The sequence below is a fragment of the Diceros bicornis genome, chromosome 17 (genome assembly GCF_020826845.1).
Source record: "Diceros bicornis minor isolate mBicDic1 chromosome 17, mDicBic1.mat.cur, whole genome shotgun sequence".
In the NCBI taxonomy this organism is placed as follows: Eukaryota; Metazoa; Chordata; class Mammalia; order Perissodactyla; family Rhinocerotidae; genus Diceros; species Diceros bicornis.
In genome coordinates this window covers 13606962-13621532 of record NC_080756.1, presented here as the reverse complement: position 1 = coordinate 13621532, position 14571 = coordinate 13606962, and the positions used below count along the sequence as shown (strand labels likewise).

Here is a 14571-nt window from a genome sequence, read left to right as displayed (position 1 = left end):
TGGATCTTGCACTTAACCACTAAGCCATGGGGCTCACCCCATTTTTATTTATTTATTTTTTTTTGTGAGGAAGATCGGCCCTGAGCTAAAACATCTGCCAATCCTCCTTTTTTTTATTTTTATTTATTTATTTATTTATTTATTTATTTATTTATTTATTTATTTTTGCTGAGGAAGACTGGCCCTGGGCTAATATCCATGCCCATCTTCCTCCACCTTATATGGGACGCCTGCCACAGCATGGCCTGACAAGCGGTGCGTTGTTGAGTGCCCGGGATGCGAATCTGCGGACCCCGGGCCGCTGCAGCAGAGCACATGCACTCAACTGCTTGCACCACCAGGCCGGCCCCAGACCCCATTTTTAGTACCATTTCTTGCTTAAGGTTTTCTTTGCCTGATAACAGTACAATTAATAAAGCTTTCTTCTTATTAGTGTTTACACAATATATCTTTCCATATTTTTTATCCTTTTAATCATTTCATGTACTTATTTAAAATGTCTCTTATAAACAGAAAATTGTTGTTATGAGGGTCTTATAAAAATCATATAATTGGGTTTTGATTTCTCTTCAGTTTGACAATTTTTAATAGATTTGAGTTTCCTGTATTCACTGCTATCATGTGTTTAAATCTACTCTCTTGCTATTTCCTGTCTTATTTGACCTATATACTATTTGTTCTCTTTCTCTCTCCCTCCCTGCCTCTAATATCTGAAATGAAAGAAAAGTTATGTTTACAGCCCACATCTCAAGAAATTACTAGAGTATATAGCACAGTTTAAAAAAAGTGCACAGGATTAATCCAAGCAAATAATATGGAAAATTAAAAGCAGTAGTGAACACCCAAACCAGTGTTTATTGTGAAAAGAAAGTATAAGTATTGTGATGTGAAAATTATATATGGATAGCATCCACAATTAAGTTTATTGTGAAAAGAAAATGTATCTTTACATAAATTAAAAGAAAGCTATCTTTACATGAATCCATATACGACCACATCATAGGAAGTGCTGAAAAGGGGAGATGGAAATAGTATTTTTATTTTTTAAATATTCATATATTTCTTTATTATATTAAAATGAATTTTCACCTGCTTTGAGTGTTCTAACGTTTTCCTATTTTGTTATCTTTTTTAAAGATTGAGAAAAAGCAGCAAGTGGGATAGAGTTGTGACCTTTCAGCTTCCACAGGCAGTAGGGAAGAAATGCAGGAAAGACAGACTCCTTCTCGACCATCTAGTTTTTTGCTATTGTGTCTTGACCTGCGCCTGTTGCTAATGTTGCATCTTTGTGTCTCCAAGGACACTGCCCTCATTGCCGCATCTCTCAGGATTTTTGGCCAAGTTCATTACAAAGGAGACTCATTAGTGACGTTTGGACCCAGGTCACCAAGGACCCAGTTATTTATTATTTAGTCTCAGGTTTAGCAAATAAATCAAATATATAACTTAGTAGTGTAAAAGCCTCTTACCCTATGAAGAGAACTCATTATGTCAATGATTTCAAAGCAAGCAGGAGAAACAGTTGAAGAATATTTTACTTTTGACCAAGAGATCGCCAGAAAATATTTCCTAGGCCTAAAGGGAACCAAAGTACTTGGTTTGGAAATCTCACTGTGTTGGAGATGAAAAAACTCAGAGTTGTAGACCCTCCCAGAGCACCAGTCAGGGTAAGTGGATTCATAAGCCGAGAACCAAGTAAATCCTACACAAAACTTTTCTAATAGGTCCTTTACATCAAATTAGCCTTTAGGACTCGCTGTTAGAGAATCAGCTAAAGCTATTATTAACTCTCAGAAGACTAAGTACAGTGACCATTTCATTCACTTTCATCTTTGGTAAACCTGTATGTCATTTTTCTCTGAGAAGCAAATTTGACATGATTTATCAAAATTAGATGTAATTAATATTTGAATTATTACATAAAGATCCACAAATCTTTCTGAGTTGTAGTTTTTGAATGCTGCTTTCTACAGTTTACATAAAGGTAATGTGAATTTATATGCAGTGAGATGTTATCTCTGCCACACCCTTTTTTTCCTCTTTAAAAAGAAAAACATGTATATCTACTTTAAAATCACCCACTGTGACAATTTATATAATAATATTGACAAAATTAATTATCCTTGCACTTTTAAAAAATATAAACACCTTTGAAAGATGCAAACTATTTTCTTAAAGTTTGCTTCTTAAAAACTAGGATTATTAATGATTGGAATAAATAAAGAATATTTTGGAACAAGAGCTACCACCCAGAGGGTGCAGGAAAGAGCATGTTACTGTGGATAGCCCTAGGAGCCACTGGGTTGGGGAGTAATGAATTAAGGAAGATAGGAAGACTGAAAAGCATATCCTTTGCTTTAATTAAAATTATTTATTGTAGTTATTATGGTATGTCCCCACAGTTCCTAGGAATGTCAAAGGTCTTCAAAAAATCATTACTGTCTTTCCTTTCCAATGATAGTGACAGTAAACCTTGGGGTTTAACTGTAGTAACTGTTAGTACATGTTATTACATGTATTACATGTAACTGTTAATACAATTCTCTTACAATGAGAGATGATCTTGCCCTAATTGCTAAAGAAAGTGAATATTTTAAAGGAACAAATCATATAACAAGCTAAGTGAGTTTGCTAAGAAATTCAAAGACAAATTACTTTCTATTCGTTTGTATAAAGGACATTCAAATCCTGGAGATACTAGTTCAGAACTAAAAAAAAATTTAAGTATGTTAGTAAAACTGAGTGTGATAGCTAAGGAAAAACTATAGAACAACTATTGAGCCTAAGCAAACATTAGAAAGTTTTTAAACTCTGGTTTTAAAATATTATGAAAATATGCATTGAAGAGACATAAATATTATATGAATATTGGAATAAATGGAATATTTAAGGGAAAAAATATTTATCTGCAGAAGACAAGGATAAAAGCTTTAAATGTAGACTGAAGAGGTGAATATTCCATGGTGTAAATTGTGTGAGACCCAATGGCACCAAAATCTATAGCAAATAAAAGTGTCGATAATCTTGAAAAAGACACATGATATCTTGTAGTAATTTCAGTGTGGATACAATTGTGCAGTCACACAGTGATTTGAAGGAAACGTGATGTGAAGTTTGTAAATGATACCTTGGTAAATGTATACAAAAATTCTAAATGAATATCTTCTTTTTCCTTGAAATGTTATTTCCAGGCATTATTATGAAATCATGCGATAATGTTTATAGAAAGCTGCTTTCTGCAGACACTTTAACAATTGTAGAAAACAAAGGAATACAAAACAGTGTGTTGGAAATTGATTTAAAACTTGTGCTACATTCATAATGCTATTTCAATATAAGCGAAATTTTGAAATAATAAGAAGGTACAAAAATAAAACAAAGATTTAAAAATAAGAGTTATACAAATACGTTGGATTTAAATTAAACGGAATTAAATTAAGGGCATTTATCTTATAGAGATGTAAAAATATTCATAATATATTTTAAGATGAATACGTGAAAAATTATGTATTTAGATGTGTGAATTCCTTGACCTCCAGTTTGAATATCTTACTGACAGAGTCCTGAAGAAAGAAAAATACCTACCAAGAAAGACACAGCTATTTATCTGCTTGACAGCTAAAGCAAGGAGAAGATGCCAGCTAACAGTTACGGCAGTATGGAAGGTAGTAACGTGATCAAAGAGAGAGCACAGATGAGGACCAGTTAAGTCAGACTATCGAGTGTTAGAAGACTTTCCAGTAGAAGTGGTGCTCAAAGTGAAAATCACAAATAAACAGTTGTATGTGGGTAGTTTGGGAGACTGGGAAGTAAAGATGGAGTGTGGAAGCAGAGAGACAGGAGGGGAGATTTTTTCTTTTTTCAGACAGATAACCTATATGATGTGCTTACTACAAGACCTATCACATGGTGAATTCGCAGCGAGCGTAATCTATTCCTACTCTTTCTATTATAAGGAACATGGAGAAGAAAGAAGAAGATAGGAATTACATAGGGCATAAGTCCCACTCAGGACTTTGTGGTTTTGAGTTCACATCACATGAATTTTCTGTGGGAATCCAGAAAATAACAGCTGACGTATATGAAGTGCATACCATGCATCAGATTTTATTATAAAAATATTACTTCTAATCATTTTAACTGTATATGGTGGATACAATTGTCATCTCCATTTTATAGATTAAAGAGCAGAAGGCCTGAGAGGTTGGGAAACTTGCCCAAGGTCACACAGACATAGGCGGGAAAGCCAGGTATTAAAGGATGGAGATCCTACAGCAGAAGGTCTGCTCTTAACATGGTGCTGTCAGTACGGCTAAGACTGAGGGAGAGAGCAAAGACAGGTGCATGGAGAGTATATTTAGTACTTTAAATTTGATTTTGAACTTAGTGATAGTGATAACAAGGTGTTAGAGTGTTTTCCATACTTAACTAAGCAGACTGAAAGCATAAAAGAAATATGTGGGCTTTTTCCAGCTGCATATTGTTGCACCAAACATTTCTTCACATGTAGCAAATAAATTGTGCATTAAAATACTCTCTGTAATGTGTATCCAGTGGACACTGAGTGTAAATTACATAGCTCCAGGAGAGTCAGAGGAGTGATCCAACCATGTGGAAGTTGCATGTTAAGTAGTAGATAATAACAACAATAAACAAACACATAGGGACAGAGATTGGATTGGTGGTTACCAGAGGGGAATGGGGGAGGGAGGAGGGTGAAAGGGATAATTTGTGTACATGTGTGTGGTGATGGGTTGTAATTAGTATTTTGGTGGTGAACATGATGTAATCTATGCAGAAATAGAAGTATAATGATGTACACCTGAAATTTTTACAATGTTATAAACCAATGTTACTGCAATAAACAAACAAACAAAAAACTCAAAACGAAACAATAAAAACACACGCTTGGTCATAGTGGCAAAATGTGAAGTACAAGTTTCAGATGGATCAACAAAGCCTCATGGGGCCCACATTAGTTGCTACATATTTACATTTTATCATGACAAAATCTTCAAGGAAAGACATGAAACAAATTATTACATTTAAATATTCACCTTTGAAATAAAGAAGAAACTTTAGATTTAAGAAAAAAATCATAATTTTGATAAGCTACAACATATTGTGGCTCAAGTCTAATCATATGAGAAAATCTGGTCTTGGGTCTAGATGACAACTGTGAAATGAAAGAGGAAAATGGGATGGTAGAACAATTTTTTAAAACGCATTTAAAAAATCTATCACAAAACTGCCAAAACAATAAAATAAAAACTTTAGAGTAGCCAAGCCCACTAGAATAGTGGCAATATCAATTACCAATTTATAGAAGAAACTACATGTGAATTAGTTTGCTGTCTCTGGTAGTCACTGTTTACTGCTATCTGGCTTTGAACGCCTTCTTCAAATAAAATATCTCTACATTTTACGTGAAATTGAACAAATTTCATAGTCAGTGATGAAAAACCACACAATAACAACCTTCATCTTGTTGGGACTCACAGATGACCCTCAACTGCAGATTCCAATTTTTACGTTCCTATTTCTTACTTACGTGTTAAGTATAACTGGAAATGTGACCATCATATCCCTCACTTTAGTGGACTCCCACCTTAAAACACCCATGTACTTTTTCCTACAGAATTTTGCCTTATTAGAAATTTCATTTACGTCTGCTTGTGTCCCTAGATATTTGTACAACATAGTAACAGGTGACAGGACAATTAAATATAATATCTGTGTTATTCAAGTGTTTTTTACTGATATCTTTGGAGTAACAGAATTTTTTCTCCTGGCCGCCATGTCCTATGACCGCTATGTGGCCATCTGTAAACCCCTGCATTACGGGACCATCATGAGCAGCAGAGTCTGCAAGAGTCTTGTCCTCTGCTGTTGGATGTCTGGCTTGTTGATCATACTCCCACCACTTACTCTGTTCCTAAATTTGAAATTCTGTGACTCCAATGTTATTGATTATTTTTTCTGTGATGCATCTCCTATCTTGAAGATTTCATGCTCAGACACATGGCTCATAGAGCAGTTTGTTATTGTCTGTGCTGTGCTCACCTTCATTTTGACCCTTGTGTGTGTTGTTCTGTCCTACATTTACATCATTGCGACCATTCTAAGATTCTCCTCTGCCCAGCAAAGGAAAAGGGCCTTTTCCACCTGTTCTTCTCACATGATTGTGGTTTCCATCACCTACGGAAGCTGTATCTTCATCTATGTCAAACCTTCAGCAAAGGAATCAGTGGCTATTAATAAGGGAGTGACACTGCTAATGACATCCATCGCTCCCATGTTGAATCCATTCATTTACACTCTGAGAAACAAACAAGTGAGACAAGCCTTTAGTGACACATTCAAAAAAATTGCATTGGTCTCAAAGAAGTAAGAGAATGTTCAAGTCCAGAAATAAAATATCAAGCTAAGTATGAACCATTAAGCTCTAAATCTGTTTGTGTCTTCTTGATCTGATCTTTATTCAAGTTAAGTTTCTCAAACATTTATTTATTGCATCCAGAACGAACACCCTCCATCACGTGCATTCACTCCTTAAAAGTCCCTGCAAACAAACCTCTGTCAGGGTCAGATCCCAATCAGAAGACATAAAAATAATTTTCCAGTAAATGTAAGCCTGATTTTACTTCAATCTAGCAAACAAAATTGAAATGAAGAAAAATAAAACAAACACAAATGAAACCAGGAAACAAATAACTTTTAGTTTCTGGACTGGCAAGAAAATAATTGATTTCAAGTGCTCTTCCGGTATTCCAATGCAAATGTTGTTGAAAATTTTAATTGATTAAATTAAAAATTATCTAGTGCCTCGTTCTTGGTAGGTCAAGTTCCAGGCATAGATTTTTTTTAAATTAACAATATCCCTAAACTTATTCAGCTCACTAATAACCCTATACTCCTAAAAATTTTTTAAAAAACATCATTAGCAAGAAGCAATATGATATAATTGAAAAGTAAAGAAAACAAAAATAAATATATGTCCAAGTTAAATGTGCTTTAAATGAAAATAGAATTTGATTTCTAGGATCCTGGATTTTATTCATAAATACACACACATGCACACACACCTAAAATACTGAAGTTTTAAAATTAAAAGATTCACAGATTATACAGAATAAATAATATCTTAAATAAATGTGAGTAAAAGCTCTTTTCAAGAAGGATATGAAATTATAATATAGTGTCAAAATGTTCTTTGCAGTTGAGGAATTAAAGAAGTTATTAAGATTGTCAAAAATATTCAATTGCTAATATAGAACATGAATATCCAAACTAAAAATATAGCTAAATTAAGGAATAAATTTTTATGTATTATGGAAACAGACTTTTTAAAGAAATCAAGGAAACCAAACCAGCAATATACACGGAAATCTAAGACAACTGTAAAAGAAGTCCAAATGAAAAGTTATAATTAAAGTAATACTTAAACTTTTTCATAATATGAAATAAATGGCTTAGAAGTTAGAAGACCACAAAATATCAATCAATTTTTCTCAAAAGAGCTCATAAAACTACTAAACAAATTTCCATACTGATAAGTGCTCTCCCGTCTTTCTGGGACGCAGGCCTCCTGGCCATCCTTGGACTCTCTCGAGGCATCTCCAGGATTTTGCACTTGCTGTTGCCTCTGTAAAAAGTGCTCTTTCCTTCATTCTTCCATCCCACTGCTGTTTTTCATTTAGGTCTCAATTTAAACGTCTTTTCCACTTCAAGTCTGTTTCTTCCTCTCCCCACCACACAAACATACAAACCAAGTCTGGAGAAACTGTCTATCCTACCTGTTGTTTTAACCTAAGCTGTCTTTTCTACAGCACCAATTTCTCTAAAAGTTTGTTTATACTGTGTATTTGAAATCTGCCATGACGGCACAAACTTTCTTCTTATGCACACTTCAGTGTATATAAAACCTAGTAAATAATTGATACCGAATACATTACCTTCAAATGTATTGGATAAAAAAGGCTTACAACTCCTGAAAAAAAAAGAGAGAATAATTACTTATTGAATAAAAATATTAATTTCTGATGGGAAAAATAATCATAAAGAATAAAACCACTGTGCCACTGGGCAGGCCCCTGGAGCTGGTTTTGAATCTTTGTTCCATAGATTGGTAAATTGAGGTGTGGGAATATTAAGCAATGGCGGCAAGCGTTGGAGCCAGGGTTCAATCCTGTTTCATGTTATTGAAACTGGCCTGTAATTTCCATAGGACATGGCACTGCCTCTCCAGGATTGCACATGTAATCATCAAAATTACCTCAAGGCACATCTCAAGAAAAATTATGTTATTTAAAACACCCAATGTTTAGATCAAGAATATAGGTTGATATTTTGCAATTGGATAAATTTACTTAAAATAAAAAATATCATTAAATGATATGATAAATTATGATGCAAAAAATGGCAATTACCCTATAGAAATAACATATTGTATTCACTATCTTGCAAAATATATAATTATTAAAATATGTAATTGAATAAAGAAAAGCCAATACTCTAATATATAGTAATAAGGGGCAAATGTCCCTTAAAAATGTAATTTAGGTGCTGGCCCGGTGGCATAGCGATTAAGTTTGTGTGCTCCACTTTGGCATCCCGGAGTTCGGGGGTTCAGATCCTGGCACAGACCTTAACAAAGCCATGCTGTGGCAGCATCCCATATAAAGTAGAGGAAGATGGGCATGGATGTTAGCCCAGGGCCAATCTTCCTCAGCAAAAAGAGGAGGATTGGCAACAGATGTTAGCTCAGGGCTAATCTTCCTCAAAAAAAAAAACATGCAATTTAGAGTAGAAAGAGCTAAAAACTGGAATGAATAAATAAGGACAATGAGTATCAGAATTTTGCTGGTTGTCAGGGGAAGGCTCACTGAAAATTAACCTATGAAGAATGAAGGGGGACGATACACCTGAATGAAAAAAATGAAGCCTCTTTAAAGAGGGATGAAAATTGAGGACTGATTTCTGGGCTACTCCTTGGTGTCAAACTTCTAATGTTTCTGTCTCTGCACCTCCCCAAGTGAGACAATGAATCCCACCAGAAAAAAGATGGAAACGTTCTCATCAGGAATTCTCAAACTCACGACAATTTGAAAATTGGCTAGTCATCCGAGACCCAAACAAATTCACCCATGCATTGAGCCAGCTGTCACCAATGTGCCAGGCAGTGGAGGAATACCGTGAAGGTTCTGCATAAAGAAATACTAAGTCCACCAAACTGTATGGACGAAAGAGAGAATATTGTTGTAGTTTGGTCCAGAAACCTCCCCATTTCCCCTCTTCCAAACCCCTGGCAACTGCCATTCCACTCTCTACTTCTGTAAGTTTGGTTATTTTAGATACTTCATGTAAGTGGAATCCTGCAGCATTTGTGACTGGCTTATTACACTTACCATAGTGTTCTCCGGTTTTATTCATGTTGTATCATGTGGCAGATTTCCTTCATTTTTGAGGCTAAATAGTACTCCATTCATGGTTATAGCACATTTTTTCATCATTCATCTGTCAATGGACATTTAAGTTGCTTCTCTTATCGTGGCTATGGTAAATAATGCTGCAATTAACACGAGGGCACAGATATCTGTTTGAAATGCTGGTTTCAATTCTTTTGGATGTATACCCAGAGGTAAGATTGCTGGATCATTGGATAGTTCTATTTTTAATTTTTTCAGGAAACTCCATAATATTACGATAATGGCTTCACTATTTTATATTACCAAACACAGTATATAAGGGGTTTAATATTTCCACATCCTTGACAACCTTTGTTAACTTTTGTTTTTTTGATACTAGCCATCCAAACAGGTGTGAAGTGACATCTCATTGTGGTTTTGATTTGCATTTCCCTGATTATTAGTGACGTTGAGTATCTTTTTATATGCCTGTTGGCTATTGGTACCTCTACTTTGGAGAAATGTCTACTGAAGTCCTTTGCCATTTAATACTCAGGTTATTTGCTTTTACTCTTATTGAGTTGTAGGAGTTCCTTATGTATTTTAGGTATTAACTTTTTATCAGATATATAGTTTGTAAATATTTTATCCCATTCAGTATATTGCCTTTTTGTTTTGCTGATGGTTTCCTTTCATGTGCAGAAGCTTTTTAGTTTGGTGTAGTGCTACTTGTCTATTTTTCTTTTTGTCAGTTGTGTTTTTAGTGCCATATCCAAGAAATGATTGGCAAGACCTATGTAGAGAAACTTGTGGGCATTTTATAGTTTTGAGTCTTATCCTTAAGTCTTTAAAGCATTTTGTGTTAATTTTTGTATATTATGTGAGATAAGGGTCAAATTTCATTCTTCTCAATAATTATTGAAGAGATTATTCCTTACCCAGTGTGTATTGGTACCCTTGTCAAAGATCAGTTGATCGTATATGTGTGAATTTACTTCTGGGCTCTCTATTCTGTTCCATTGGTCTATGTGTTTGTCTCAATGCCAGTACCATACTGTTCTGATGATTACTGTAGCTTTATAATATGTTCTGAAATTAGTGTGATGCTTCCAGATTTGTTATTCTTTCTCAAGATTGCTTTGGCTATTTGAGGTCTTTTGTCGTTCCAATGAATCTTAGGATTTTTTTCTATTTCTATAAAAAATGACATTGGGATTTTGATGGGGATTGCACTGAGCCTATAGATCACTTTGGGTAGGATGGATACATTACAATATTAAGTCTTCCACTCCATGAACACAGGATGTCTTTCCGTTATTTATATCTTCTTTCATTTCTTCCATCAGTTTTTACAGTTTCCAATTTACTTGTCTCTCACTTCCTCGATTAAGTTTATTCCTAAGTATTTTATTCTTATTGATGATATTGTCAATGGAACTATTTTCTTACTTTCCATTTCAGATAGTTCATTCTTAGTTTATAGAGATGTGATTTTTGTATATTAATTTTTATTCTGCTACTTTACTGAATTTATTAGTTTTAACAGCTTTAAGGTTTGCTACATATAAGATCAAGTCATCTGAAAACAAAGATAATTTTACTTCTTCCTTTTCTGTTTATATGCCTTTTATTTCTTTTTCTTGTCTAATTGCTCCAGATGGACTTCCAATACGATTTTGAATAGAAGTAGCAAGAGTATGTGTCTTTGTCTTGCTCCTGATCTTAGAGGAAAAGCTTTCAGTTTTTTTTTTACCATTGAGGATAATGTTAGCTGTGGGATTTATATATATTTATGTACATTATATGTTGCCTTTATTATGTGATGTAGCTTCCTTTTATAGCCAGTTTGTTGTGATATTAATTATGAAAGGGTTTGAGTTTGTCAAATGCATTTCCTGCATCTAATGAGATGATCATGTGATCTGTATCCCTCATTCTGTTAATTTAGTGTACCATATACTTTGATTTTTGTGTGTGTGTGTGTGAGGAACATCAGCCCTGAGCTGATATCTGCCAATCCACCTCTTTTTGCTGAGGAAGACTGGCCCTGGGCTAACATCCGTGCCCACCTTCCTCCACTTTATATGGGACGCCACCACAGCATGGCTTGACAAGAGGTGAGTCAGTGTGCACCCGGGATCCCAACCGGCCAACCTCGGGCTGCCACAGTGGAGCACGCACACTTAACCGCTTGTGCCACCGGGCCAGCCCCTACATTGATTTTCATGTGTTGAACCATTCTTGCATCCCAGAGGTAAATCTTACTTGGTCATGGTGTATGAATCTTTTAATGTGCTGTTGAATTTGGCATGCTAGTACTTTGTCGAGGATTTTTGCATCTATGATCATCAGAAATATTGGTCTGTAGTTTTCCCTACTTATAGTATCATATGTGGCTTGGGGATTAGGGTAATATTGACCTCATAAAATGAATTTGGAAGTGTTTCCCTCTCTTAAAATTTTCAGAAGACTTTGAGAAGGATTGGAATTAATTCTTTAAATGTTTGGTACAATCCACCAGTAAAGCCATCTTTTTTACAATTTCACCTTAGATATATTTTTGGAAATGTGAGTTATGTTAAGTATGTTATTTAGTTTCTAGATGTTTGGGGTTTTTGGGAGATCTCTCTTTTGATTTATAGCTTAATTCCTCTGTTTCAGAGAACACACCTTGTGGAACTTGAATGGTTTTACACTTATTGAGATTTGTTTTACGGCTCAGAATAAAGTTTATCTTGACAAATGTTCAATGTGCCCTGGAAAAAAATACATATTCTCTTATTGTTGAGTGGAATGTCCTGTAGATGGCTGTTAGGTTTCAGTGGTTTATAAAGTTTTACAAGTCTTCAATTTCCTTCTTGATTTTCTGCCTATTGCTCTATCCATTAGCTGTCTGTTGATAGTGTTGTTCATCTTCCATATTCTTACTGATTTTCTGTTTATTTTTTCTGCCAATTATTGAGAGAGGAGTATTGAAATTTCCTACTGTAGTTGTGTATTTGTCTATTTCTTCTTGCATTCTATCAGTTTTTGCTTCATCTGCTTTGAAACCCTCTTAGTAAGAGCATACAATCTGAGAATTTCTATTCCATTTTAATAAATTGACCTCTTTAATCATTATGAAATGACTTGCTTTATTCTTAGTAAACTTTGCTCTAAAACCTATTTTGCCTAATATTAATTTAGCCACTACAGACTTCTTTTGAATAATGCTAGCAAGTTATGTTCATTCCTTTCATTTTAGTTTTATCCTATTTGTCTCTTTATATTTGAAAAGAATTTAGTGTACACATGATGTAATTGGGTTTTGCTTGTTTTTTCAATATGATAATATCTGCCTTTTAATTGGGGTATTTAGACCATTTACATGTAATGAAATTTTATATGTCCAAGTTTAAATCTATCATCGTGTTACTAATTCTTTTATATTTGTTCCATCTGTTATATGTTGCTTTTTTTCTCTTTTTTATGCATACTTTTGGATTAAGTGAATTTTTTTTGTGTTTTGATTTTATCTCCTATATTAGTTTCCTACTACTGCTATAAAAAAATAGCACAATTAGTGGCTTGAAACAACAAAAATTTATTATCTAACAATTCTTTTGGTTAAAAGACCAATATGAGACTCACTGGGCTAAAAATCATTGTGTTAACTTTTTGGAGGCACCAGAGGAAAATCCATTTCCTTGACTTTTCAGCTTCTAGAGGCTACCCACATTATTTAACTAATGGATCACTTCTTCTGCCTTCAAAATAGCAGCATTGTATCACTCTAAACATTTCTTCATGGTCAAATATCCCTCTGACTCTCCTCTTAAGCCTCCGACTGCCACTCAAGGATCCTTTTTATTACTTTGGGCCCACCTAGATAATCCAGGATAATTTCCCTATTTTAAGGGCTAATTATTTTCAGCCTTAATTCCATCTGTAACCTTAATTTTCCTTTGACACAAGACAATATATTCACAGGTTTTTGAATTAGGGCATGGGCATCTTTGGGGCAGAGGTGATGAGGGAGAAATTATTCCAAGTATCACATCTCCTTTGATGGATTACTAACTATAATCCTCTGTTTTGTCATATTAGTGGTTGATTTAGGGTTTATAGTATACATGTTAATTTACCATAGTCTGACTTCAAGTAACATTATATCACTCCCCATGCAATATAAGAATCTGACAACATGATTTCATTTCTCCCCTTTTAGCAGTTGTGCTATTGTTGTTATATATTTGACATTATTATATTCAGTCAATCATATTTTTAAAGTTTTACATTATAAAAATATTATTTTTATCAATGTTGTTACCACTTCTGGTGCTCTTCATTACTTTGTGTAGATCTCTATTTCCATCTATATCACTTTCCTTTTGTCTGATACATGATGTTTTCACTGTACTATTCATTGAACTGTACATTTGTGATTTGTGCATTCCTTGTATGTACTTTTAATTTAATTTTAAAATTAAGTTTAATATAATGACTAGAAACATATAATAGGAAAGCACGGGTAATCTGTGAACTTGAGTTGTGTATATAAAGGGATATATCACATTTTAGATGGCATACACAAGCCACAAAATGTGAATATGTTATAACTGAAAATCTGCTTCTCAGAATTTGGATTTTCATAAATATATACTTTTATAACAATGCTTCTTGTGACTTTTTTTCATAATTTTTAAAATGCAAAAATATCAATTTTAAAAGTTTATATAACCATACGTTACTGTTACAAAACCATTTTAATAATAAAAACAATTACCATTAGAGTGAAAATAGAGACTGCTGGGAAGATGGTGGCATAGGAGGACTCTGAACTCACCTCCTCCCATGGACACAAAAAATTTACAACTACCCTTGGAGTAACTATCCCTGAGAAAGAACTGGAAACTGATAAAAAGAATCCTTACAACAAGGGACAGCACTGTCTGAGGTGAAAGATGCAGAAATACCTCTCTGCAGAGGAAAAGGCCACATTCTAGCTGTGGTCTTTCACAACCAGGAGCAATCTTAAGGTAGTAAGCTTTCCCTAGAGGAGTGGGGGATTTGAGTGGGAGAGCTTTGCCATAATAAGGAGCTTTTGAACTCAACACAACCAAGACCAGTGTCATAATATGTGGCTTTGCTGGCTATTAAATACAACAAGGAATACCCCTAGAAA

General features: G+C 34.3%; 1 protein-coding gene across 1 annotated transcript; it reads left to right on the top strand.

Moving 5' to 3' along the window:
* The first annotated feature begins 5455 nt into the window (after positions 1-5455).
* Positions 5456-6391, top strand: LOC131415657 (olfactory receptor 6C2-like). Its single transcript, XM_058557481.1, has one exon. It carries the CDS (start codon positions 5456-5458, stop codon positions 6389-6391), a length of 936 nt encoding a protein of 311 aa, XP_058413464.1.
* Positions 6392-14571: the final 8180 nt, after the last annotated feature.

Bases quoted from the DNA above. Each gene is read 5' to 3' on its own strand.
- LOC131415657 (XM_058557481.1), top strand. From the start codon at position 5,456: ATGAAAAACCACACAATAACAACCTTCATCTTGTTGGGACTCACAGAT.